The sequence below is a fragment of the Podarcis pityusensis genome (assembly GCF_964106645.2).
Source record: "Podarcis pityusensis genome assembly, chromosome: 6".
Lineage (NCBI taxonomy): Eukaryota > Metazoa > Chordata > Lepidosauria > Squamata > Lacertidae > Podarcis > Podarcis pityusensis.
This window is the reverse complement of record NC_138030.1, coordinates 40,774,971-40,801,420: the sequence shown is the minus strand read 5'-3', so window position 1 is coordinate 40,801,420 and position 26,450 is coordinate 40,774,971. Positions and strand designations below refer to the sequence as shown.

Genomic DNA, 26,450 nt, shown 5'->3' with positions numbered 1-26,450 from the left:
AGAACTAGGCTTCAATTTGTGCTCAGCCGTGAAGCTCGTTGGGTAACTTTGAGACAGCCATAAGACTCGAGGCTGCCCCACCTCTCAGAACCATGAGCTGTGGTCTAAACCACAGAGCCTCTTGGGCTTGCTGATCAGAACATCAGTGGTTCAAATCCCTGCAACGGTTGCTCTGTCCCAGCTCCTGCCAACCTAGCAGTTCAGAAGCATGTCAGTGCAAGTAGATAAATAGGTACTGCTGTTGTAGGAAGGTAAACAGCATTTCTGTGCGCTCTGGTTTCCGTCACAGTGTTCTGTTGCGCCAGAAGTCATGCTGGCCACATGACCCAGAAAGCTGTCTGTGGACAAACGTCGGCTCCCTTGGCCTGAAAAGTGAGATGAGCGCCACCACCTTTTGACTGGACTTAACCATCCAAGGGTCCTTTACCTTTTACCTTTACCGGGGACGAAAGGCAAGATATAATTGAAAGTAATAAAAAGACTAGACCTTTATTGCCTGTGTAATTACTTAACATGAATGAGTTGTTTCTCACTGCTGAGAGGCAGTGAGGTGCAGGGGCTGGAGTGCTTAATGCAAGAATCCTGGGCTCTAATATCCAACCATTTGCAATACAGTGCTCTCCTCTGCCTCAACAGGAATTATTGGGTGCTAGCATGCCCCTCATAAGAAGAAGTGGGATAAAACTGTAATGAGTAATCTATGTTTTATAATCAGTTGGGGTTGCAATGAGGTATGAAAAACCCACTTTTACCTTCTAATGGTCATAATTGCCCATATGGAAACCAGGGGCTCACAGTATTTCCTGATCGATGGCCAAAGGAGTTTGTGGTCTTGCCTAGAGAGTATTTTGATGTGACTAGCTTCAGAAGATCTCAGAAGATCAGTCTTCAGAGAATGTGAAAAAGACCAGTAGAGAAGAGTGGGTGGGGAGCAGCCTTTTAACCATTTGGCAGGCCAACCAGTGAAGTGGCAATGACGACAACTGACGCATCCAACAATTGGTTCCTTTTCCTTTATTCTTTTTGCATAACCATTGTTTGCCATCAGCTTGCGAAAAGGAGAGCTGCATAGACCAGAGAGTTCAAGTCTCATTTTGCTTTTTTGTATTAATTAACTTCTCTGGATGGCAAAAATAATAATCAAAGCAAACAGAGTTGGAAGGCCAACCAGAGAAGACATGGCAAGATAGTGCAACAGGTTATTTGGAATCCAAAAGGGTTACAAGATAGAAATGTTCTGCAGATCACTTTCCTGCTAGATATTATAAAGTCACCAGTTACTTTTTTAAAAAAACAACAAAAAAACACAGACACACACAAAATACCATCTTTAACCATTAAAAGAAACAAAAACATTTCATCAAGTAGCTTGCATTGCTCAGAAAAGCAGTGTTTTGAAATACTTGGCAACAGCAAAATCCCCATTAGGTAACAGCTATCCGGGCAAACACACATAGGCTAAGATAAGTTAACTTCCAAGGAGTTCATAAAAAGAAAGTTTCCAGTCCTCTGCCCACAGCCTCACCCCACATTATTCAGGCGCCCCCCCCCCAGACCTCTAGAGAGGAATTTTAGGGGGTATAAGAGGCTATTGAGAAATGAAGGACACCAGAAGGCTTTCTTCCATTAAACTGCGTAAGTTTACTTATCTAATGCTCAGAGCCACAGTTCATACTTTTGTATTTAAAGGCACATGTGTTTATCATGGACAAGATGCCCACTTTCTCTAATGCCTGATGTGCCTATTCCTTATTTGCTCCCATTCCAGTAAAGGCTTCCATTTAGCATTCAGATGTCATGTGCCCCAGTTCTGATTTGATTCGCATTTCTGTCAATATCTTTTCCCAAAAATAAGGGCAGGCCAATCTCCTGAGATACACAATGACTGCTGTAATGGTCACAGGTGTTGTCAAACTGACTTTCTCAAAATTGCAATCTCTCTCTCAGGAGGTGCAGAGAGGAAAGGTACACCAAGGATAGAGATACACCTTTAGCCATCTTGCATTATTTTATTTTTAGAATCTATAATTAAGAATCAAAATATTCTAGTCTGCTCAAATGAATAAATAAACCAAAGCAGGAAGGATGGTGAGGGATCTTTCTGAGGTCCTGTGTGCTGTTACTGTGGAGAGTTCTCAACAGCTGACATCCTACTTACACCACGGTTGCATGCTTTTAGTTCAACCACCAAGGCTTTTCTAAAGACAGTCTTGATTTTATGGAGGATGCTCAGAATCACATTAGCAAGCCCTTGCCCCCTCCCCACTTTTTTAGGGCTGAGAATACCAGGATATAGCAAGACACCCTTTTCTGTGTTTGTAGTGCAGATACTCTCCAAGGGGCCAGAAACCTAGTTTTTTGCAGCTTAAGAGCTATTCCTTTCCTATTGCCTTGCCACATCATTGTTCCCCTTCAGGAGTTTCTACCTCAGTTATGATCTTTGTGCAATTAAAGAAGCACAGTGCAAATAAAATAACCATCCCAGTCACTAAGATCAAAAGGATGATCATCAGGATCTGTTTGGAGAAGATGAAAGTATTCACGGGAGTGTTACAGGTCTCCACCATTTAGGATTTCAACTCACTGTGAGAAGGCAGAGATTGATTTATTTTTTTAACCCACTGCCCTGCACTTAACAGATGCCTCCGTGTTTCTCCCCTAATACTCCAGCCCCACTACACTGCCCTTACAGATCCATCCCATATCCACAAACTTCCTACCAACATACCTTCTTCTCCCTCCAAACACACTCCCATACCCTGTTGACCCAGTACAAGCCATTGTTAAAACCTTGAGTGTTCTCTTTACATTCCAAAGCATATGCAACAAATAAATACTTCTAGCCGGTTGCACTTCTAACCCTGTTGGGGGAGGAGAAGACAAAGTCTGAGGAAAGTTCTCTCGTCCCACCTCAAAAGGAAGTGCAAATTGTTTGGACAACTCCGTTCCTTCCGAGCCAGAGCCACTGCGAGACATCGCTGCGGATGTGTGCATTGATTAGCGCAAAGTCTTCCCGTGGCCCCCTCAGCTGAGTTTCATGCTGATGGCCACAGCCCGCTTGTAGACCTCGGTGACGTTATCGCAGTCCACCAGGGAGAAGCAGCTATCTGCCAGAGGGTTTTGGCAACGAGTCACTGTCCAGCGGCGGAGCCGCCGACCTCCCGCCTCTCCCTCCTCCTCCAGCTGCAGGAGGTCATCCGCAGAGACGGATGCTCGCATCGGGATGCCTCTGCTCCCAAGCACCCGATCAGGCAAGTCAAGCTGGTCAAAGGACTCTGTGGAAAGGATACTGTCCTCGCTCACCGCACTGGATGGGCGACTACGGCAGGTCAGGGGCAGCTTGGGCAAGGCGACTTCTGTAAAAGGGGAGAAGACTTTGGCAGGCACGCTGTCTGACTCGGTGCTGCTGGAAGAGTACTTGCCATTGTGCTTCAAGATGCCTTTCCTCCTGGTGTGATGGTCATAACTGGAGCTTTGAGGTGAGGATGCAGAGGAGGCATCACCAGAAAAGACGTTGGCATCAAGGTCCATGCTAGAGTCCAAGACATCCACTGATTCACTGCGCTCTGGGGAGGAGTAGTAGCCAGACTCTCTCTTTGGGGGCTTCTTCAGGATTCCCTTCTTGGGTGCGGTAGGGGTGGCTGCAACATCTTCGTTCTTGCAGTTCAAAGCCTTGGATGACAAGACGCAAGTCAAATCAAGGGCAGTTCCAGTATTGCTCTCCTTCCTCGTGTCCATGGGAGGTGCCATCACTAGAGGAGGAGCAGGAGGGGGGGCCTGGGTCTTCTCGCAGGAATTCCTCTTCTTCAAGATGCCTTTGGGTCTCTTGAGGATAGATTTGGATGGGTTCTCGGGAACAGGTCCTGTCTCCTGCAGAGCGTGGGAGACGTCATTCTCCTTCTTAGACTTCTTCAGCGAGCGCTGCCTCTCCAGCGTGACGCCAGGGATGTGCTGCTTGAAGAAGCAGCGGACCTTGGAGCCATTCTCAAAGAGGGGCCTGGAGGAGCGGCGCAGCCACTCTGCCACTGTGGCCAATGGAGATTCGTTCTCACGCAAGGACTCCTGCTCCCCAATGGGCACCTTGTAGCCCCAGTTCACCCACCAGTGGCTGGCAATGTCTTCGATAGTGGCTCGGCGCTCTGGGTTCACCATCAGCATCCACCGGATCAAGCCGCAGGCCTCTGAAGGACAAAGAAACCACATCAGATACACCAGTAAGGGCCATGTTCCATTTTAAATCTCCTTTCCCCAGAATCTCTGTGTGTGCTTCAAGTAAGTGAAGACTCTGACCTCTCCACCTGCATGTCAGCCAATGGCTTGGCCTGTTTAACAGATATTCAAAAGCCATGACGTCTGGCTGCACCGTGAGAGCAGGATGCTGGACTAAGATGGGTCATCAACCTGATCCAGCAGGCTCTCCTTATGTTCATGACTACGTATTTTATTTAATAAACAGGGACAGTTGCATGCACTGGCTGCTATGTGCTACATGTTGTTTGTGTTAACTGCACACAGAGAGGCACAGGATGTGTAATCCACACTTTCATAAAACAATATCAAAACAGCAGAATGCAGAACTTCTACTGCCATTTCCACTCACCCGATAGCTTGGTGGGCTCTCTATAGTCACCACTTGAGATTTGCTTGACCAGAGTCTTGTAGTCTTGACCATCAAAAGGCATTGCGCCATGAATCAAAATATAGAGGAGCACTCCAAGGGACCAGCTGTCAACCTGAAGAAACAGAAGAGACAGAAGCATCAGCAGGTGAAAAGAACAAGGACTGTGTTGCTCATTGCTATTGCTTTAATTCAGCCTTCTGGATGTCACTGGACTACAGCTCCCTTCATCCCCAACCATGCTGGCTGGGGCTGACAGAGGTTATAGCTCCAAACACACGGAGGGCTCATATGTTGGATGGAGCAGATGTTGGATGGAGCAAGCTGCTTTAATTGCTAGGCAAAGACATATCAAGACACATAATTTGAACTATGTGCCATGTAGACAATATCATCTTATTTGCCAAGGAAATGAGACAAGGAACCTCAGGCCTGGGAGCACATGGACAGAACCATCAGTGGTCTAAGAAGGGGAACCCTCACCTTCCCTGGGGTTGCCTAAGGCCTCTGTGCCCTGAAGGAAGGCAGAAGATGAGAGAGAAGCCCAGACTAGAGGGTACAAAACTGCCAGCCCATGAGGGACTGGCCTGAGAGAATGGTTGGGTCTGGAGTTTTGTTTTATAAGTAGCCCTCTTACCTCAGGTCCTTTGTAAGGCCTTCCATTGACGATCTCAGGGGATGCATAGAGGGGGCTCCCACAGAAGGTCTGGAGGAACCTGTCTTGTTGGAAGACATTGGAGAGGCCAAAGTCTGCAATCTAGGGGTGGGAGGGAAATAAGGTCACAGGTTAGCACTGTTGTTGGTGGAAGACCACTACCATAACCTGCATTGTGTCTATTAAAAATATTGCTGGCCTGAATTAAGATTTGAAATCTGAACCCACAGCTTCTAGGGCTGGGCACTGGATCACAGCTGCACCAGTTGAATTTCTGCCTGCCATGCACTTGTTCAGGAGCCTTCCAGGAAAAAGGCGGAAGCCCTAAAAGCACATTCAGTTCCTAGACTAAAAGCAGAACTGCTTCATCAGGAATGTACCAGGGCTTGAAGAACTGAGCAGCTGAGCTCTACCAGCCTTGCGCTTGTGCCACAGCTGCAAGCATCTGCTGATACCACATTTTTAATACCTTTGTTTATCCAGCCTCACAGCCAATCATATCAGCCAGAAGGTACAGAACATGTTTCCAGGTTCACAGTTGCGGAACGGCCTATTGTTCAGGCAACATAGGCCATGGGAGGTCTTTGTTTATTATTAACTGCACAAAAATCTCCATTATGTTAACAGTTGACTGGCTCTCTTTTTTTTTAAGGAGGAAAAACTCTCTGGGTGAAAGAGTACGTGGTTTATGCCATTAAGCAGAACTTTGGAAGCGTTGTTTCCTTATCCTTGCAATATATGAGGAGTTAAAGCCCCCTGGATTTTAACAGTTCTGGGATACCACATTTTCCTACCAGTCCCTCTTGCTGCATTATGAAAGGTAGGAAACTCAGTGGGCTGACACCACAAATCTGGGCCTTGAGGCAGTGCCATCTTCATGCATCCCTCATCACCTCTGTGAACCCAGACCTCATAGGTCCCCTACAGAAGGGTTTGGCTACATAAGCGCCTATGGGAATTAGTTGATGTACCAGATGCCTGGCGGTCCAGTAAGACCATCACAGTTTTAAAGCTATTACAATGGATTTCTTTTCTCTGCATAAAGAAAAGGGTAGCCCAAGGTGCTGCCCTTATGTACTGTCTGCTGGTGGACTGCAAACTCAGTCATCCCTAACCAATGGCTGTGCTGGCGGAGGCTCAGACTCTTATGGGTTCAAGCCCCACACTGGGCAAAAGAGTCCTGCATTGCAGAAGGTTGGGACAAGATGAGCCTCGTAGACCCTTCCAACTCTACAAATCTATGATTTTATGATATCTGGAGGGCCACATACTGGCTACCCTTGGCGTAAGATTTATCCTTCCACTGAGTGTGAATAGTCAACATTGCTTCTTTCAATTATCAGAGAAGTTTCCTACTTGGTCATCTGTTGCTCAAAAGGTGCCTGGGAATTTCACTTTCTTATTATTCCATAGTAGGACAACTCTAGGTATTATCCTTTTGCACAGGACCAGGATAAACTCTGTTGGATTATTCTTAAGCCTGACAACTGAAATATGTGGTCTAATCATCTTGGACACAGGCATTTCCTCCTTGCTTGTAAGCCACAAAAAACTTTCCCCTTATCCCTAACTTGCCATGAGTCATTATTTGGATTACACGGAATAGCTGCATGTTTATCATGGGAGATATGCCCTGGTATTCTGGTAACCTCTGGCTATTTATAGCTCCTTCGTCTCTCTGGTTAAAGGATCCTGGTCCCCGACAAATATCAAGGATCTGGAGGACAGCATTTCTTGTTTTCCACACTTACAAGAAATAGCAAGGCTCACCTTTCCCCTTTGCAACCCTGGCATCCAACTGTAGCGGGTGCCAGTTTAGAAATGAGAACAACCCACAGAGAACATGGTCTGAACCATCCTTGCCCAAACATCTGCCCTCCAGATGTTGTTGGACTCCAAATCACATCACATCCTGCCAGCCTGGTCAATGGTCAAGGATGAAGGGTGTTGTGGCTGCCCAAACATTAAGACTCCAGGTTCCAACTCCACAATGCAAATGTAAAGCATATTCACTGGCTACAATGTTTATTAGATTCCCATCCCCTTTCTCTCTTGCATTGATTTTAATTTTGTCATTAGCTTTCTATTGCGCTTTTAAAGTCCTCTTTTTCTGTATATTTTGCTAATATCTGAAAGCAACCTTGACTTTAAAGGTGCAAATAATGTCCTCACAGACATTTGAGCATCACATGTTGCAAGCTACTGACAACTTGAATAGCTCCACTTACCTTGATGTTGCCGTTAGCGTCCAGAAGGATGTTTTCTAGCTTCAGATCTCTATGAACAATTCCATTCTGTTGAGAGAGGGAAAAGGAGAGTTTAGGTTTGTTTTTTCTGGTGGAAGCCAAAGCATGCTAGAAGTCTGCCTCTACTAATTCTGTCCATCTATAGAGATGCTAGCAGTGTGTTTAACAGACTGTTGGTTTTTTTCTTAAGGGCAAAAAGCCCAAAGCAGCCAGACAGGAAACTAAAGTGAGAGACACAATATACACACCCACTAGGAATACAGGAGAGAAAGTTCTAACAAGGGATTCCAGCAAATGTTCAGCCCAACAATTAGGTTCAAATTGAGAACCTTCCACTTTATTCTGCTGTCGTAGTGCTCTTCTACACAACTAGAGAACTTTCCATAAGAGCACGTGCTTGCATACAAACCTGAGAGCCATGTTTTCATAATCGCAAGTCCATGAAAATAAGTAGGATCACCACAAATGAAAGCTCCAATTGCACTAAACAATGACAAAAGCTCTGAATGTCTACAAAGGACCTCTTTAACCAAGTGTTGCATGTTGCTATTCTTGTTTCCCCATCTCCAAAACAAGATGGTGGGTGAAAGATGTCAGGTTTGCTAGTGTCATTTCTCAGATACAAGGACAAAACTCTCTCCTTTGCATTCAAGATGCATCATGTCATGGCCATCCACATATTGCCTATTATCTGACCAATGTTTGGTACCACTATCTGCCATGGACCTGAAATCATGTGATGGAGCCAGCACATTCAGTTGCTATCATTGCCTGATATTTAACAATTTCATGAGCAAAGTAGAAAGAAGTCAGGCTCCTAGTCCATATTATTGCAATGTGGAGTTTAGGTAATGCCATGACAAATTGCAATTATGTTCCCTGCTCACACCTTCCTATGTACCACGCTAGCCCATTTTGTCCTCTGGCCTTTAACATTCCTAGAATCCCAAAATTCCTTCCCAAAAGAAAGAGTTCCAAAACCTGCATCTCTACATTCCTCCCCACATTCTGCAACAAAAACAAAACGTGCAAAGTAGGAGGAGGCCAGGAATTCTAGACATTTATTGCCAGGGTATATATTATGAGTGCTTTATCCAAGCTCAATCTATCACCTTAAGTTTTTTTGTCTGCCTCAAATCACAGGAATACATTTTGAAGGTAGAATAAATGAGATTAGCTGCTTTCCAGTTTAGCAAATGAGCTTACCATTTTTAGTATACACTTTGCAAGTGGCAAAAATAAAATTAACCAAATCCAGACTTTCAAGAGTCAACGAAATTTCATGGGCTCTGTCTCTAAACATTCAGTGATGCAATACTACCAGCATCTGTTTCCTTAACAGTCAAGATTTAAAACTATAAAAAAAAACTGATGACACAGCAGGTAGAAAGAGGTTTGTTCGCATTCCCCGTACAGATCAGCACAACTGAATTTGTCGCTTCACAGGGACCCTTTCGCTTCAAGTAAAAGTGAAAATGCAAGCCAGAATGCTTTACATTTTTAGTATTAAATCCAGTGTGACAGCTATGGGTGTTCCCCCAAGTGCAAGGTTGACATTGACAATACTACTGTGACTAACCTCGTTAGGAAAACAGTGCCTTAGCAGTACACAAAACACCCTGAGGAAATATGCAGCTTTGCTTGTCTCCCAGCACCGTAACACCTCTGCACAGAACGCAGTACCTGTCCAATCCAATACTACACATAGAACACATCCAAACAACACAGCCTGTGCGCATAAAAACCTTTGTGGAAACTGAGCATGCAGTTTGGGCCTATGTGTACACTATAATTCAGGTGACTTGTCCCAGGGGCACCATGCCTTGGAATGGGCAGTATTGCTCAAACTGGCCCACTTATGTACAGCAGGACAAGGGTCTAATAGCCCTCCCCTATCACTTCTTTCCTTTAAGGAGGAAGGTAGCCCGCCAATGTTTATGTCCTTGTTAACATCAAAATTCCTATGACTGCCAATAATTACTAGCCTTTATATCTGTAACTGTTCTATAACAGTTCATTCATAACATATTGTATGCTCCGTGCTTGAAGCATGTTGCTGCATGGTGATGCAAATATATTGTGCACTGTATGTTCCCTGTAGACCAATGCAGATCCACATACTTGTTTCACACAGGCTTATGAATGGGTCAGCCGTGGTTTCTAGGCACAGGTCAGAGCAGTTCTGCCTTTGCCCTGCTGCTTTTCCACAGACAGCCTGTGCTTTAGTGCTAAATTGGAACAAATAGCAATCCGGTTTGCTCAGCTTCAGCGGTAAACTGTGGATTTTCCCAAGCGAAAGCAGCACCATTGGGGAGATCAATGAAGACAAGGAGGCAACTCCTGGTGATATTTGAACAGAGTCTCAAGACTCCTACGCTTCTTGACTTTCCAAGTGTCTTAAGTAACTGCTGGAGAAACAGCACAGACATAAGAAGGTGCACCAAGACTTTAAATCATCCAATTGACTCACCTTGTGACAGTAGTAGATAGCAGACACCACCTGCCTGAAGAAATGTCGGGCTTCCTGCTCAGTTAATCTCTGGCGCTCACTGATGTAATCGTAGAGGTCTCCCTTGCTGGCATACTCCATCACAATGACAATCTTGCTGCTGTTTTCAAATACTACATGAACAAGAACAGGGACGGCATTAAGATGAATCACAAAGAATCCAAGATGTCTAAGCTGAACAATCTTGATGACAAGTCTGTGGCTTTAGTTCCTATCCCAAGAGTGCGGAACTTCTGCTCCTCTTGACATTGTTGGATTCCCAGTTCTCATCAACTCCAACCAAGGTGATCAATGGTTAGGGATGATGGGCATTCTAGTCCAACAACCCCGTCCCTGTCCTATCCTGACTTGTGTCCCTTCCAAATCAGGCTCATGAAGTTGGTGCTCTAGAGTACCATTTCAGTTCAGTTCAGCTGCAAATGCAGCGTTATTTTAAAGAGTACATTCATATAAATTCTAAGATGGCACAACACCTGCCTGTTTAACAAACAGGCACATTTCATTCAAGTCTAATGCATTTTACCAGTTAGTAGCTTAGGGTCAGGTTTTTCCTATCACAATTTAACACACCGTTCAAGTCATTTTGGGGTTAAAGTAAGAGCTATGGACCAAATGGCACAGGTTGTACAAACACACAGAGCCTTGTGAAATGCCAACCCTTCTGCTATATTTAGCAGCACGGTGCCTTAAGAACTCTCACCGTCACCAGTATTTACAATACTGCACGTATCTGCCATATGCCAACAATAAATATGCAATACCTGGAGCCAGGAACCAGGTTAGAACACACACCTTACGTGGCATTTCACAGAGTTCTAAGAACAATTTTGTAGGAATCCTTACTCTCAAAGCTGGAAATAATAGGAGCTGGCTGCTATTGCTTAAAAAAAAAAAAAATAGAGAGAGACCATGCCGCCACTACAAGTTGTTTTGTACACAAAAACAAGGAAGACAGTACGAAAGGGTGTAGGAGGGGAACTTTTACCCTCTAGATCTGTGTGCTGCTGCTGCTACTACTGAGTCATCCATTTGTGCCTCCGGTAGAAGCCACAGAGAGTTTCAACCCTTGCAACATTGTGGAGTTGACGAAAAATGGCATTTATTTGTACATTAGAACGGGAAACAGAAGAAACAGCAACCAGCACTGCTTAGTGAAAAGAGCTTTGTGCCCCCCCCATTAGTTTTGCAGATAGCCTCCTAAAAATTACAGAAACATTTTACCACACTTTTGATACCTATAGTAAATGGAAATCATGCCCTATGCATATCATATTTAACAATATCAGAATTGATTATATACGGGTCTCTCCATGTATATCTGGTTGGAGCTACAACTTCTTGAGTTCAGTCTGACCCCTTTCTGAAAAGTCAGACATCTGAAAAATAATGACAAGGAGGCTGGCACCAATATTATATGGATATACAGTGGCACCTGTACCTGAAGAGGGGCTGTGTGTTAAATGTTCTTACCTTCATGGACAGCAATGATGTGGGGGTGATTGAGAGACGACATTATTTCAATCTCTCTCCGGATATGGACAAGATCCTGCTCATCCTTTATTTTGTCTTTCCGGATAGATTTGATGGCAACCTGGAAAACAGGGAGTTTGAAAAATGGTTACCCAATAAGTCATCTCCTTCCTTGCTGATGGAAATACAACATACCAGTGTGTTCATGATTGGAAATAGACCAGCTACAAGCTCTGTGTCACAGGGGTGATATCTATTAAAAATGATCCTTCTGCAGTTAGGATACATCACTGTATGGAATGTGACCAGTGAACATGACGTAATATCAATAGCTTTACTTGATGCCCTTAGGAACAGTTCTCTGTTATATTAGACTGAGAATAAGTCGCTCAAATTTATAAAGAAAGAAAGAAATGGAAGAGAAGCCATGAGTTCCAGGTAATGTTCTCTTTTGTGGAAAAGAAGTACTAGTAAACACAGAACTCCTCCCCCCTCCCACCCCAGCAACACAACCAGCAATCCAAAATGGTGGAAATTTGAACCGGCAGGAGGAAACCTTCCAAAGTTTGCTCAGATTTCTTTATTATGAAAATTCCTCCACAAGGAAATGAAGGGGAGGAGAGAGGGAAAGTGAGAGGACCAGAGAATAGATGCAGCTAATCCTCTTTCAAAGGGATTGTGAAGACAATGGACTCCTTGGGTTGAATTTACAAGGGAATCCAGCACAACCTCGTTTCTTCTATCAGACAAGAATGCGGAACAGCATTAATCCTGTAAAAGGATCCTGGAGGACACATAATACTAAGCCTCCCAGCAACAACAAGGAAAGGGAGGCCTGGCCTTGCATCCCAAAAGCAGTGAAGGGTTAGAGCTCTCTCCCCATGCAACCACCATCAACACACAATTCACTATTACCACTAACAGATAGAGGGCGGCACTGTGCATTTAAGTCAGGGGTCAGCAACCTTTTTCAGCCATGGGCCATCCCTCAGACCATGTGGGGGGCCGGACTATATTTTGAAGAAAAAAATGAACAAATTTCTATGCCCCACAAATAACCCAGAGATGCATTTTAAATAAAAAGACACATTCTACTCATGTAAAAACACTCTGATTCCCGGACCGTCCATGGGCCAGACTGAGAAGGTGTTTGGGCAGGATCCGGCCCACAGGCCTTAGGTTGCCTACCCCTGATTTACCGTAAGTATTTCAAAGGATGGGGTACCAAGGGGTACCAAAGGATGGGGTACCCTGTTTGCCTCGGCAGCAAAGAGGTCTGGCCTTGGAGGCCTGACTAAGGGCAACAGAATCAAGAGATGGTCCAGTTGCTAGTTAGAAAGTTAGCTTGGGATCCAAGAAATCAGATTCATGTGCACTTCTTATTCAAAAAAATCCCATGATTTTAGCAGTCATATACAATTCTAAATGGTTTGCTTTCAAGCTTCCAAGCGAGCCAAACGAGAATCCAAGATGGTGGCCTTTCCCACTGCACTTTTAGGAAAATAAAAGTTGCCCTCAATCACAGTGTAATAATCACAAAAACTATCCTAACAAGAATATTTTCAGAGAAATGTAAGTGGTGCATGCAAGTCCCAGAATTTGTTAACCCAATATTTACCCACCAATGCTGGCTGCTCTCCATATCTAGGGTCACTGGGCAATATTGCCACAGCAGTGTGTTGTTTAGCAATACCTATTTCATCACCACCTTCCCACTTATGAGTTTGTTGAGCTTTTTGAAGTCAAGGAATTGTATCCCCAAAAGATAAACCAATTATGTGAGCTCAACCAGGCACATCATGAATCATTTGTTGCAAAAATGATCAGGGAAGTTCAAAGCAGGTTCTTCTGTGCAAGAGAGATGTATAGATCAATCAATGACATAAAAGAAAATGAATAATATAGGGAGAGGTGCCTGGGGGCAGGGGGCAGCCTACAGTTTTCTTGCAATAGGAATTACTTAATCCAGAGTTGTCACATAAGTCAACATCCAACCTACACTTGGCATTACAGTTACAAGTAGGGAGCATCACGCCCACATCCAGTAAAGACTTTATCTGCTAAATGCATTGCCTACCAACTAGCAAGGTTGAATGGGGGAACCAAATAAATAGAAGGTGTAAATAATGTTGGAAGCAATACAGATGGTGTGTTTGAGCTCAAGTCACTTTCCCTAAGTGGCCTTGGTTCAGGGGGTTAATCTTTAACCCTTTCTGCCTCAGTGCCTTATCACCTGGTCTCCCTTCTGGAATGTGCACAACTGTTGGACAATGCAAAGCCCTTTTTTGGTAAACAGACAAAGATGCAGCCTACTAATTTTACAAAGGTCCTCATCCATTCCACCCCTCCCCTCAGGAACCCCCACTATTGAGAATCCCCATTGCTCCATTATTCACTGACCCAGGGGCATGTGCCCAGAATGCCTGGCATCTAGTCTGGTCTGAACTGCCCTAAGGATTTGGGCACAGCTACCCAAGAGCCACCTGCCTTGCCTTCCCAGAAATTAAGAGTGCTGCCTGACAATTAAAGGACCACAGCTTGGAGGCCAGACTGAGCTCACTTGGGAAGAGAAGAGTCAGCCTTTTAATAGCTCCACTTTGGGACCATTGTATAGTAAAAAGTGATATAAAAGTACTATAAATTAATAAAGGGCGACGGCCACACAAATCAAAGTGTGCTCACATGTATTGGCACATGCAGGCCTTTGTGCACCTGCCTGGCTGCCCTTCCAGCACACAGACACAAGTGTGAGGAGGTGCTACATTTTCCTCAGTGACCCCGCAGTGACTGGATTAGCAAATTAATTTTAGCTAGTTTCTGAAGTGATTAAACCTGCAACTAACACACTCAATGTGCGATGTATGAATGTTGATAATCCGATCCCAAATTAGTATCAACAATAATCCAGGCTTGCATTATTGATTTTCTGAAACTTTTCATCCTAGAGATCCCTGAAGGGACGCATTAGAAGCTGAAATTGTGTGGAAGCTCCTAATTTTGCTTAAAAAAGAGTAACCGGATCTGTGCTTTCTGTGGCTACCCATGGCCTTTAGCCTGGTCCTGTGTTAGAAATGTATCATTTCTGTAGAAACTCACACACATAACTGACAATAAAGTGTACAAATTGAAGGGATGCAAAAATTAGCAACTTTTTATCCATCTCACTGATTTTTCTTCTTCACTGAGGATGACATTTGATGGGGGGGGGGGTGGCAGGAGCTGAGCAGGACTCTTATTAGATGGCAGCAATGAAGATCAGAGCATGATTGTAGACCCATAAGAAATTCCCCTGCCCCTGTTCATAATGCACTCGGAAAGTAAGTGTCTATGGCCCACAAGAGACTTTGAGAAAGTTTCCATTAGACTACTAGCCTCACACCCTTTCAGAGACCAGTTAGACTAGGCACATCTTTTGTGAGGCTTAACCACTGTATATAGTGCACTATGATTGTAGGCAGACCACGTATATCCCCAGTCAGTTCTGCTTGATTGTTATAATTTGGCTTTAAAGCCCATTTCAAATCCGGTTTTAATTATGGTTTTGGAGAGGAAGAGATCTCCCGACAGGTAATGAAAGTTTGTCAGGTGGTTCCAAAACCAGTTCCAGATTCTGCTCACTGCTTTAGTCCCAGAAAGCAATGAATTATATCCTGCTGGCAGAGAGTGAGTGTCAACAGTGCCACAAGCTCTCTGTTTTTGCCGCCACAGACCAGTAGACCAACAGCTATTCCCCACAATATTCCCAAGATACTGGGGGTGTGGGGTGGGGAGAGAGAGAGACTTTCCATTTTTAGGCACACTACCCTCCCCCTTTGTCTGCACAGCACAGGACTAGGAGTCCATGTATCACATTTTGCTAGCAAAGTCTATAGAAACAGCAGGCTTCCTGTTTGATTTGGCGGAAAGCCAAAAGCTAAAAGCTACTCTCCAGCATTTAGGCAGACGTAGAATGGCAAACAGGTGTAGAAACCAATTCAGCTCATCACTTTCATCTGGTCTGCAGTTTCACATGAAGCTCCAGATAGAAAAGGAGGCTGCTCATAATCTCTGTGTAAGCAAATAAACCAGTAATTTCATAAGGCCCGATATGAGCTTTGTTTGCAAATAAATATATTAAGTACCCAGTGGGGTACTTACATAGAAAGGTGCCTGCATTAAAAGTTCATTGGTTTCTTCAGTCACAGTACGTCTGACACAATATCAGTTCATTTAAAATGTGAACTCCTCTACAGCTGACTCAGGATTTACTTCCTTTGATCCACAACATCACAGAGCAAGATTTGCTTGGATGCATTTGAAGCCTAAGCAGGCCTAGATGTCAGCAAAAGCAGGTATCAAGATGATTCACTGAGATATGGTGACTCTTGTGTCTTCTACACAGAGGCACCGGTTATCACATACATCTCAATTTTCATTCATGTGGAAATGGAATAAACAGAATGAAATTGGGGTTTTACATTGAAATTAGGAGAGGAGCTGCACCGTTTGATATTAGTAGCATCTGGAGAGCAATGCTGGTATTGCCCAAGAAGACAGTGCCAGACATACTTACAGAAAAATACAATCATAGAACTGTAGAGTTGCAAGGATCATCTAGTCCAATGCAATGCAAGAGTCGCAACTAAACAGTTCTTGGTTTTAATAGCAGATCTTCCTTTGCTATGTCCCTGCACAGTTGCTGCATGGTTAACTCAGCCTTGGAAATAAAGTCACAAAAGTCACCAGTCTGCTAAGAGGCTATCAGTGTGCATTTCCAGACAAATGTGCAAAGGAATGAGCACCCCTCACCCAAATGGTCTGGCAAGAGGAGGGCTTTATCAAGAGTTCCATCCATCCATACGCCACCAGCCTGCTCACTGGCCAGCATGGAATTCCTGGTTGCCTAAGGGCTACAATCAGGCAATTTGTTAAAGCCACTGATCAAGGACTTGAAAAATACTTAACAGACTTGTCAGTTAAAGAAACCAAGGTGGCAATATGAAGAAGGGTGATCTTTAGACCCAGCAACCATAAGCCCAGTGAAGCTTAACAAGGTTTGAATGTATTAATAGGAGCCAGGTAACACCTGGTAGGGCCCCCCAAAAGTGTTTTTATCAGGCTAGATGTTAAGCAAAGAACCCCAGAAGGGGGTAGCAGAGATAGGTCAGTTGGTACAGCAGGAGACTCAATCTCCCCACCACATTGGGCAAAAGATTCCTGCACTAAACTAGGACTAGATGACCCTTGTGGTTCAACACTACAGTTCCATGACTGATCTGTAGTTTGCAGTTTGAGTTTGCAAAGAACCTTCAAAAGGAGTGGGGGTGGGATAGGCACAATTCATTAGATTAGGCTGGATATGATGCGAAACAAAAGAGGCATCGGGTTGTGCCAGACTACCTGCAATTTTTGTTTGCATGTTTGAGCAACTCAGCACTGCAGAAAAAGGCCAAGCCCACTACTGCAGTAATAGTTCTTTCCTTCTACAATACCCAAAAGTCAACATGCAAATTCCCCTTTCACAAGGAAACAAAACTGCCACTTCAGTCAGCATGACTGGGAGCTGTTTATCCACCACCCACATCAACACTGCTCACTAATGGGCCAAGATGATCATGCCACCAGATTAATTTATTCCCAGAATCCAGGGCTTTGCCAAGGCCTGTATAGACACACCTTCTCCTACAGGGGTTTTGTAGAGAGACCACTGTCATTGTGCAGTAGGTTTCTAACAGGCTTAGGTGCCCGTGTTCAGAACCTGGAAGTGCTGCTATTAGAACACAGTCCCTAACAACCTTTGGGCTAATTTTAATTGTGTTCACACAGACACTGATGTACCTTCCCCAGAAATACTAATTTACACCAGCACAGCAAGGTCAAATCAGAAGAGAGAGAGAGACCGACCCTAAGAGCTTTGGGTCCCTTCCTAGATTCTGCAGAGATTCCCTCCCTGCCTGAAAACTCCAGCCAATGAAAGTCGACTTTCCCCATTTCAAATGAGGCCAGCCACAAAGGCAAACAGTGGCAGTGACAGGCAATTCATGTCAGATCAATAACAGCAGAGGAGAGAGGAGAACTAAATATAGCAGCAGAGGATTGGCTAGCTTTGTCCTCTACTTTTAAGGGGAAAGAAAAGAGTGTCATTGCCAAAAGGGGCCCCCAGACCACTTGCCCTCCTATTTTACAAGGGCATTTTGGCTACCACCAAAGCTCAGCCTTGCAAGGAAGCTGCTGCTATAAATGCCTTGCCATTGTCACCAAAAAAGAAAGCTACTTAAGGCAGTCTTGCAGAAGAGGTGAAATTTTCACCACCCTGGCTCAGTAGGATGTAATTGCCCTTAATCCTACCACTCTGTTCCTCACCAGCCAGAATGATTCACACCAGGAAAGTGAAGTTTTGCAAGGCCACCATTAACTTGCACAGGCCTGTCCCACAGCTTGCCAGTTTAGTTTATTAACTCAGATTAGGATTAATTCGCTTTGCCTTCACTGTTTGCATCACTAATTTGGAACCAGGAGGCCTTTGCCAAAAAGTGTGTGTGGGGGGGTGATCCCTGTCTCACAGGGCCACCCAACCAACCTCTTTCTCTTTGCACACCTCCCTTCCCTGCAACTTCACAATTTGTGAAGGCTGCCAACCCATGAGCCACTATCTCCAAGTAAGTCTCATTAAAAACCAGTGAAATTTATTTTTGAGTAAATCTGCATAGACTCAGATTGCAGAACTAGTTACAAGGCTCATCTGAATTGCAGATTTTTTTATTTTTATTTTTTAAAACGCACTCTGGCAGAAGATAACTGACATTCATTATGCAATCTATTTCTATGCTGGGGGTTGGTGGGTGAGAGAAAGACATTTTTCCCAAGGATCTCGAAGCTGCCCCGGGCACCAGCAAACCCTGCAGGCTGTGCAATCGCGATTCACGCGCCCCTTCGTCCCCCGTCCCCCCCCCCCCCCCCCGCTCTTGGAAAGCGCTCTCCTGCAGCACCAATCGCCCCGCAGCCTTTGCTGTCTGCGGCAGGGAACCCCGCGCTGTAGAGGATGAAGACTTCTGTGATCTCCCAGGGAGAATCTGCCAACCTTTATGGCATCAGATGCGCAAAAACCATAGAGCCGCTGCCAGGCATCTCGCCATCCAGAAATGCAAAGGAGGTCCCAGTTGCCGGCTTACACGGCTTAAAACCTGGAGGACGAGAACGCCGCGCTTGCCGCAGAGGCAGACAGAGGGAGAAAGGGCTTTGAGGCAGGGGGATTTGGCCGAGGGCGTCCTGCCGCTGCCAGCCACCTCGCTGCTAAACTGAAAAGGAACAGCAGTGCTGATGGTGGCACAAACAGCGGGAAGATTCAAGGGAGATCTTCCCGGGGAATCCTTCTGGGAAGAAAAATCAAACTGCGGCACCGCGGAGGGTGAGGGAGGATTCTATCCAGGCAAGCAAAGGAACTTGTTCGGGGCAACCCTGTTCTGACACCTTGCAAAGGAGGAGACCGATCAACAGCGCGATCCTATGCAAGATTAGGAGCAAGCAAGGCGTTCAAGGGGCCTGACTTCCGTGTAAGCGCGTCCGGGTTTGCAGCAGCCCCAACCAGGGGTGCCAACCGGAATAGAATATTTGGCTGGGGGCAGATAAGCCCCACCCCACATAATCGATCACAAGATGTGGCGCGCGCACCCCATTTGAATGTCAGTGCCAATCAACTTTGGGGGTGCCTGGCCCCTTCTAATATTTTATGGGGGGGGCTGCTGGGACCTCCCCACCTAGGAGTTGGCACAGGGTCAGAATCCTGCCTGGAACCCCAAGATCCAAGAACTGGCCGATAAGCTTTGGCGGAAATGTGCACGCAGCGCAATAGGCACCTTAGCCTGAAGGGTCCCGGCATACTGGCGTAAAGCGGATCCGCACACTCACACTCACACATGCACACGCACACGCTTCCCTCTCTCTCCTTACCAGCTTGCCAGATCTCTCCCGCGCCTTCTTCACCTTGCCGTAGGTGCCTTTGCCCAGGGTCTCCAGGAACTCGTAGCGATGCCGGAGGTTGTGCTTGTGGTAGTGGCGCTTCACCGCCTGCTTCTTTGCCGGGGGCTTGGGCGACGGCAGGAGCCCGTCCCTTAGCGCGGCGGAGGCCGCCGGGGGATCGGAGGGCCAGGCGCGATCCATCGCCCCCTCCGGCGCAGGTGACAAGCGAAAGCGGGCGGAGAGAGCGAGGGAGACGGAGAGAGAGCGATCGGCAGACTGCAAGCGCCGCTGGAGCCGGCCGGCCAGCGCCGAGCCAATAAATGCTACAAACCTGCCCGCTGCCGGACCGCCCCCTTTGCAGCCGTTGGCTGCGGCGGCTCACGTGGCCAACCTATTTCGCAAGGTGTCCCTGGCGGTGGGGGAGAGAAAGCGGGGAGGGGGAGCAGGGCGGGGGGACGGGACAAGAAGCCTTGTGTTGTCAGAGAAATCTCAAGGATGCTTCGCCAGGCGCATCTGCGTGGGAGCAGAGCTCTATGGACCTCAGTTGGGGCTGACTTCCGAGGAAAGACGTGCATCCTGTGGTCGGGCTTTGTCTCCCAAGACAAAGAAAGCCAAGAAGACGTGATCGGTTCTATGGAGACAAGTTAAAATTACAGAAACTGAGCCACACGGCGGGGGTTGGGTCTCTGAAAAGCCAGCCTTAGCATGGCTGTTTGAAAGCGAGTTTCCAGCAGCAAGCAAGAGGCGGGAATCTTGAAAATAACTGCATCCTACAAAATCATTACTAGACTTTCAGCACTCCACAAACATCCTCGTTTTAGCACCTCGGGACCACATCAGAAAAAAAGATGCGTTTTATTTATTGCCTTTTTATCAAAAAGCATAGATGTTGCCTCTCCCATCATCCTCACACCAGCCCTGTGAGGTAGGACATATATACTTATTTCCCCATCAACAGTGAATGTCATACATCGGTCCCTTGCAGACTTCTTTTCATCCCGATTTGCTTACACAAAAAAAGTGTTAAGGTCACTCTCAGACTGTCCCTGTTTTCAAGTGGGATTCAATCACCTACTTGCAAATTCAGGTTGTGTAATTATAGCTGATTGGGAGTTCTTGAGAAACAAAGGAGATCAATAGCAACTCTCTGTGATAAGGAAAGTGAGGGAGAATACACTGGGAAGTGCGATAACACTTCCTTTGATGCAACATAATCGAATCGCCCTGCAAACAAATCAGAATGAATGCTCAATAAACAGGTTGTTTGAAAGCCCCCTTCCTCACTAGGACACTATTCCCAATTAGTTATTTCCAAGGAAACAATGTTTAAAACTTGTAGCCCTCAGAATGATTTGGGGCTATATGTCCTATCATTCCTCACCATTAGCCATGATGGCAGGGGCTGATGGGAACCGGAGTCCAACAACATTTGGAGGGCCAGAGGTTCCCCACCACTGCTCTGAGATTTCCATTGTATTTAGAACAACAACCAGAAGACATATGCTAAGGAAATGATGCAAAAGCAAATGGTGAAAATATTTGTTGCTACAAAAACCCTAAAGCAAAATTAATGGGAAACATCCTGTTTTATTCTGCAATCTATATATACAGCCAGTCCTATACATACCTACTCAGAAGTAAGTCCGGGCTTACTTGAAGATAAGTGTGCATAGGATGTAGCCTTAATATTTGAATGTCCTTTAGCAGTGGATTGTTTTCCTGTGGTTCAATAAAAAACCTGCTGGGCTATACACATTATGCAAAATTAATATGCAACCTCTATTTTGACTCAACTGTGGGGGGTTTTGATTAAAAAAAAATAGTATTTGCTGGGATGTAGAAAGGTTGCTGCAGGTCTTGTTGTAATTCTTTGTAGCGCTCCCCTTGCTGTATTTTCTTATTTGTATTAGCAATCATCTATGCCTTAAAAAACAAAACCCCCTCTGAATATACACTCAGAAGCTACTGGGCATTGGGTACATTTTTAGAAAATCTGAATAATAAAAACTCTTACAGAGTTGTTTTTGCATCTGAAAAAACAACCCTCATATAGGTTGAAATACCCCCCTCCCCTTTTTATGGAACTTAATAATAGTTGGAATGACTGCCACATTGTGGTTTCAGATCTTAGAGAGGAAAGTTCCAACAGCAGTCAAAACAAAAGCTTCAGCCTGACTTTGGCATGTGAGGTCATCACATTGATTGAAGAAAAAGATAACTACAGAGTTACTCATACAGACCTGGATTTTCCCAGAACTTCAAAGCGCTTGGGCAGCAATGACACATACCAGGGAAACACACTAATACAATCAAGGCAGATCACAGCTGAATATAAGATTAATTCAATCAATTGGGTGTCTAGTGTGGTTTGAATAAGGTCACTTGTAGCATTACAGGAATGATGATAATAATAATAATAATAATAATAATAATAATAATAATAATAATAAATTCAGTATTGAGTTGGCATCATTGCAATTCTTACATGACAAATGTTTTGTAAATGCAGGCAACAATATCATCATCAACAACAACTACTTGCATATAATATTTGGAGCCCACTAAGACTTGCAAATGTTTAGTTATCTAGAAATTCTTATGAGAAAGAGAGAAAAGGAAGAAGAGGAAGAAGAGTTTGGATTTGATATCCCGCTTTATCACTACCTGAAGGTGTCTCAAAGCGGCTAACAATCTCCTTTCCCTTCCTCCCCCACAACAAACACTCTGTGAGGTGAGTGGGGCTGAGAGACTTCAAAGAAGTGTGACTAGCCCAAGGTCACCCAGCAGCTGCATGTGGAGGAGCGGGGAAGCAAACCCAGTTCACCAGATTATCAGTCTACCACTCTTAACCGCTACACCACACTTATTTTTATTTTTTAAAAATGTTGAGGCTCTCCAATATCTCGTTGGCAGGTTACTCCTACATAACTCCATGAAGTTGAAGCAATCCACCCAGCACCAAGAAATCAACAGATATTTGAAGACACATGGTGCATGTATCTTTTCTGCAACAGAAAAAACTACATCTTCTATATTGTTTTATTTTCTGCCCTCTCTCAGGGCCTCCAAAGTGGAAAGAGAACCTTACCATAACCATATCTCATTTTATCCTCATGATAACCCTGTCAACTAGGTTAGACCGAGAAATATTAATTAATTAAATTTCCATGCAGCCCTTCATCTGAAGATCACAGGGCAATTTATTTCTCTCCTGAGGCCAGCTATTGAGCTTTGCTTATAAGAACCTATGTTTGAGCAAACTACGGTAATTTGTGTGCATACTGTACTTGAGCCCATGAGGTTCCATGCTGGCAACCAAAACTTGTGCCTCTGAAATCCAGTCTCAGCACACATTGGATGCCTAATCTTCTCCACTATAGCTAGTCTTTGCTCATGGGAGGGAAGCAGAAAGGTAGCAGCTTGCTATCCTGAACATCTAAGAAGTAACAAGATGATCAAGCATATCTTAAGTTTAATGATGTGCATGCTTTGCAATGCTCATTAAAAAAAATCCCACTTGAATACCTTAAGAATACTTGAAGCAACATAAAAGCCCAAATCCAGTGAATCTGGAGATAAAGATCAGTGACCACAATTGTTGGAGTCTTTGTGCATTCCTTGTCAATGACTCTCCTATTAAGGCTGCTTCCAGATGACATGCTTATTCATTTGTTTACAGAAAGGTTAAGCCACGACAGCTATTTTTTAGCATTCATGTTGATACATTTGTGGGTAGGTCAGACAACAGTGTGTCAAGCAAGTGTTATTCAACACTTTCCAGTGAATTTTCTCGTCATTTTCCACATTGCAAAAAGTCTGATATTTTCGGGAAGCGAGTTTGTTGCACAAGACTGACAAATAAACTTTAATGGGGCAACCTGATTTCACTGGTATGGGCAGAGGTGGACTTTGATAATATGGCGTCCTGAGTGAAGATGAAATTTGGTGTGTGTGTCCCCCCCCCCCCGATATTTCTTATTCTCACAATAATTCTTTTTGATACAGTTGCTTTTTTGTGGATCATCTCTGTAGGTACCCATATAAATAGAGATATCACCATCACCATCATCATGTGCCCCCTTGGCTCTGCGCCCTAAATGTGGTGTTGGTATGTGATTGATATGCCACTTGAAAATAGTGACAGTCTGGATGGAAGCATCTCTGGACTGAATGCTTAAAAACACACAGAGAGAGAACTAACTCAAGGAGCCACTTGCTTGAAAAGGCATAGGGCAGGGGTCAGCAACCCGCGGCTCCGGAGCCGCATGTGGCTCTTTTACACTTTTGCCGCGGCTCCGGGGCAGATACTAGCGAGGGGAGGAGGCGCATTGTGCGCCCCGACACTCCCCACTGTGGCGGGCGCTGTACTGGCTGTGACGTCGCATGGGGGCGGTGCGTGCGTTAGTCACGCACCGTCCTGACGTCACCTTCCCGCCTGCCCGCTACATTGTAAGGGGCATGCACGCTGGTCACTGCATTGAAAGGGGGCATGTACGCTGGTCACTGTTTTGAAGGGGAGTGAAGAACACACACACACAAAAATGTAACTTGTTAATTTAACATTTATTTCTATGAGGAGGAGTAATTCTGAGGGGTCAAACAAAGAAATAATAAAAAAGTGACAAAAAAGTTATTTTTACAATGACGAGTTTTGCGGCTCCCAGTTTTTTTTCCTTCGGAAACGGGTCCAAGTGGCTCTTTTTGTCTTAAAGGTTGCAGACCCCTGGCATAGGGAATAAGGCTGCAGATTAGATGCTGATTCCACAGTGCAGATTGGCTGGGAAGAGTGATTACATTGTTAATCATCCAAGTTGCAAATATTCACATACACACACCATCCAGTAGCTATATTATCATAGAACTGTAGAGCTGGAAAGGACCATGGAGGTCATCTAGTCCAACCCCCTGCAATGCAGAAATCTTTTGCCCAAGATAGGGCTTGAACCCATGACCCTGATATTAAGAGTCTCATGCTCTACCGACTGCATTCTTTTTCTTTCTTTCTTTCTTTCTTTCTTTCTTTCTTTCTTTCTTTCTTTCTTTCTTTCTTTCTTTCTGCTGTTATTACCAAACAGAACAGTTTTGAGATAGGCATACAGTATATAGACAGGAAGAGGTCAATAGCGTGTCTTATCCGAGATTCCATGGCAGAACCCAACTAGCCTTTTTGTGCTTGCAATGCTGCCATTCACAGCTCAGTGCATGCCTTACTTGTTTACCCAAATGAGGGCATGCAGTTATCCAGCTACCTAATTGTGCCTAGCGACTCAGAAAGCTGAATGCCGTGTCCCTATCCTTATCTGAACCCACAAATACTAGAGCCTCATTCACGGAGAGGCCACGTTTCCAAAGGAGGCTTTAGAGTTACTAAACTGATGCAGAGCCAGGAAGCCAGGCCATTGCTGCTTCTACTTCAGTTTGCCAAGCAAAAATAATTTATTTGTAAATCAGATACAACTAATATTGAGGACAGGGGACATTTATTGGAAGAAGCTGGTGTTCGGGCTTGCCCTCTGAGTACATGGCAGGAATATCCAAAATGATGGCTGCTTAATGTGCCAAATTTGTGGAGGCAGAATTTTTTGCTGCTGCTGCTGCTTGTGTATACAGACATCACAGGATGAACCAGTGACCATCAACCATGTAGCTGGGGTCACTCAAGGACTAATGAGTTCATGGAAGACTGAAGACTAATACACTCAGAGGAGACCATCTTATCAGGGATTACTGTGAGAATCCAGTATTACACTTAGATGTGTCCAGTTGATGGCAGTCGATGGAACCTTATGGTGAAGGATAGGTAATAAATTGATTGATTGATTGATTGATTGATAAATGTTTCTTACTTTTCCAGGTAGGTTTCTCACACACCTAAAGCACTTGCTGACCTTTTAAGGCCCATGGGCAAATTTGCAAGCTGAATAAGTTGTTGTGGCACCACAGAGCACACTGTGGCCAAGCACAAACTGCAACCAGTTCCATTAGCCTAATTTCACCAGACAGAGGAGCTCTTTGGGCACCAATAAAGGTCACTCTAGGAATATGTACACCTATGAGGGTCACATTGGTGGTCCCTGATCTAAAGGAACACCTCTTGCTCCTGTATGCACTTACACTTACCCCATGCCCTGGCATCTTTAATGAAGGTCCATCTTCTTTTTTTTTTTTTTTTAAAGCAATTTATTAAATTTTACAATAAAAATAGACATAATAAACAATGTAACATCAATCTTAACATATTTTCACATTTTCTTTGGACTTCCTCACACCTCCCGCTCCCATTTTCATCGTTAAAACATTTTGTCAGCAATTTATCATCTTGTTTAAATTCTTATATCCCTTCTATATTTCATAATCATATAATTCTCAAAAGGAGCTAATTTTTCACAGTCTCACTTATTTTCTTAAAAAAGCTTCTAAATTTAGTGGTGCTCAGTTGTTTTAGTCTAGCATCTTATTTAGCATTCACTCAAATTACAATACTTTTGTAAATAGTTCTTAAATTTCTTCCAGTCCTCCTCAATCCTCTCTTCTCCCAGGTCACGGATTCTGCCGGTCATTTCAGCCAGTTCCATGTAGTCTATCAGTTGTATCTGCCATTCTTCCAGTGTGGGTAGATCTTGGGTTTTCCAATGTTTTGCGAGAAGTATCCTTGCTGCTGTTGTTGCATACATAAAGAGTGTCTGGTCCTTCTTTGCCACCCCTTGGCCGACAATACCCAAAAGGAAAGCCTCTGGTTTCTTAGTGAAGGTATATTTAAATACCTTTTTCAGTTCATTATAGATCATTTCCCAGTACGCCTTCACTTTAGGGCAAGTCCACCAGAGGTGGAAGAACGTTCCCTCGCACTCTTTGCATTTCCAACACTTATTATCAGACAGGTGGTAAATTTTAGCAAGTTTGACTGGGGTCATATACCATCTATAAATCATTTTCATTACATTTTCTTTCAGGGCGTTACATGCAGTAAATTTCAGTCCATTATTCCACAACCTCTCCCAGTCCTCAAACATG

General features: G+C 44.6%; 1 protein-coding gene across 1 annotated transcript; it reads right to left on the bottom strand.

Moving 5' to 3' along the window:
- Positions 1–999: 999 nt before the first annotated feature.
- On the bottom strand, positions 1,000–19,736 carry NUAK2 (NUAK family kinase 2). The gene is made up of 7 exons (XM_081010216.1): positions 19,428–19,736; positions 11,499–11,619; positions 9,990–10,141; positions 7,502–7,567; positions 5,256–5,375; positions 4,601–4,733; positions 1,000–4,181 (listed from the first exon to the last, which is right to left on the bottom strand). The coding sequence occupies exons 1-7, from the start codon at positions 19,635–19,637 to the stop codon at positions 3,025–3,027; spliced, it is 1,959 nt and encodes a 652-aa protein (XP_080866342.1). The 5' UTR covers positions 19,638–19,736; the 3' UTR covers positions 1,000–3,024.
- Between the last annotated feature and the right edge of the window lie 6,714 nt (positions 19,737–26,450).

Bases quoted from the DNA above. Each gene is read 5' to 3' on its own strand.
- NUAK2 (XM_081010216.1), bottom strand. From the start codon at position 19,637: ATGGATCGCGCCTGGCCCTCCGATCCCCCGGCGGCCTCCGCCGCGCTA. The intron at 4,734-5,255 runs GTAAGAGGGCTA...CTGTTTCTTCAG, and splicing joins GGCCTTACAAAGGACCTGAG to GTTGACAGCTGGTCCCTTGG. The intron at 4,182-4,600 runs GTGAGTGGAAAT...TTTGTCCTTCAG, and splicing joins AGAGCCCACCAAGCTATCGG to AGGCCTGCGGCTTGATCCGG.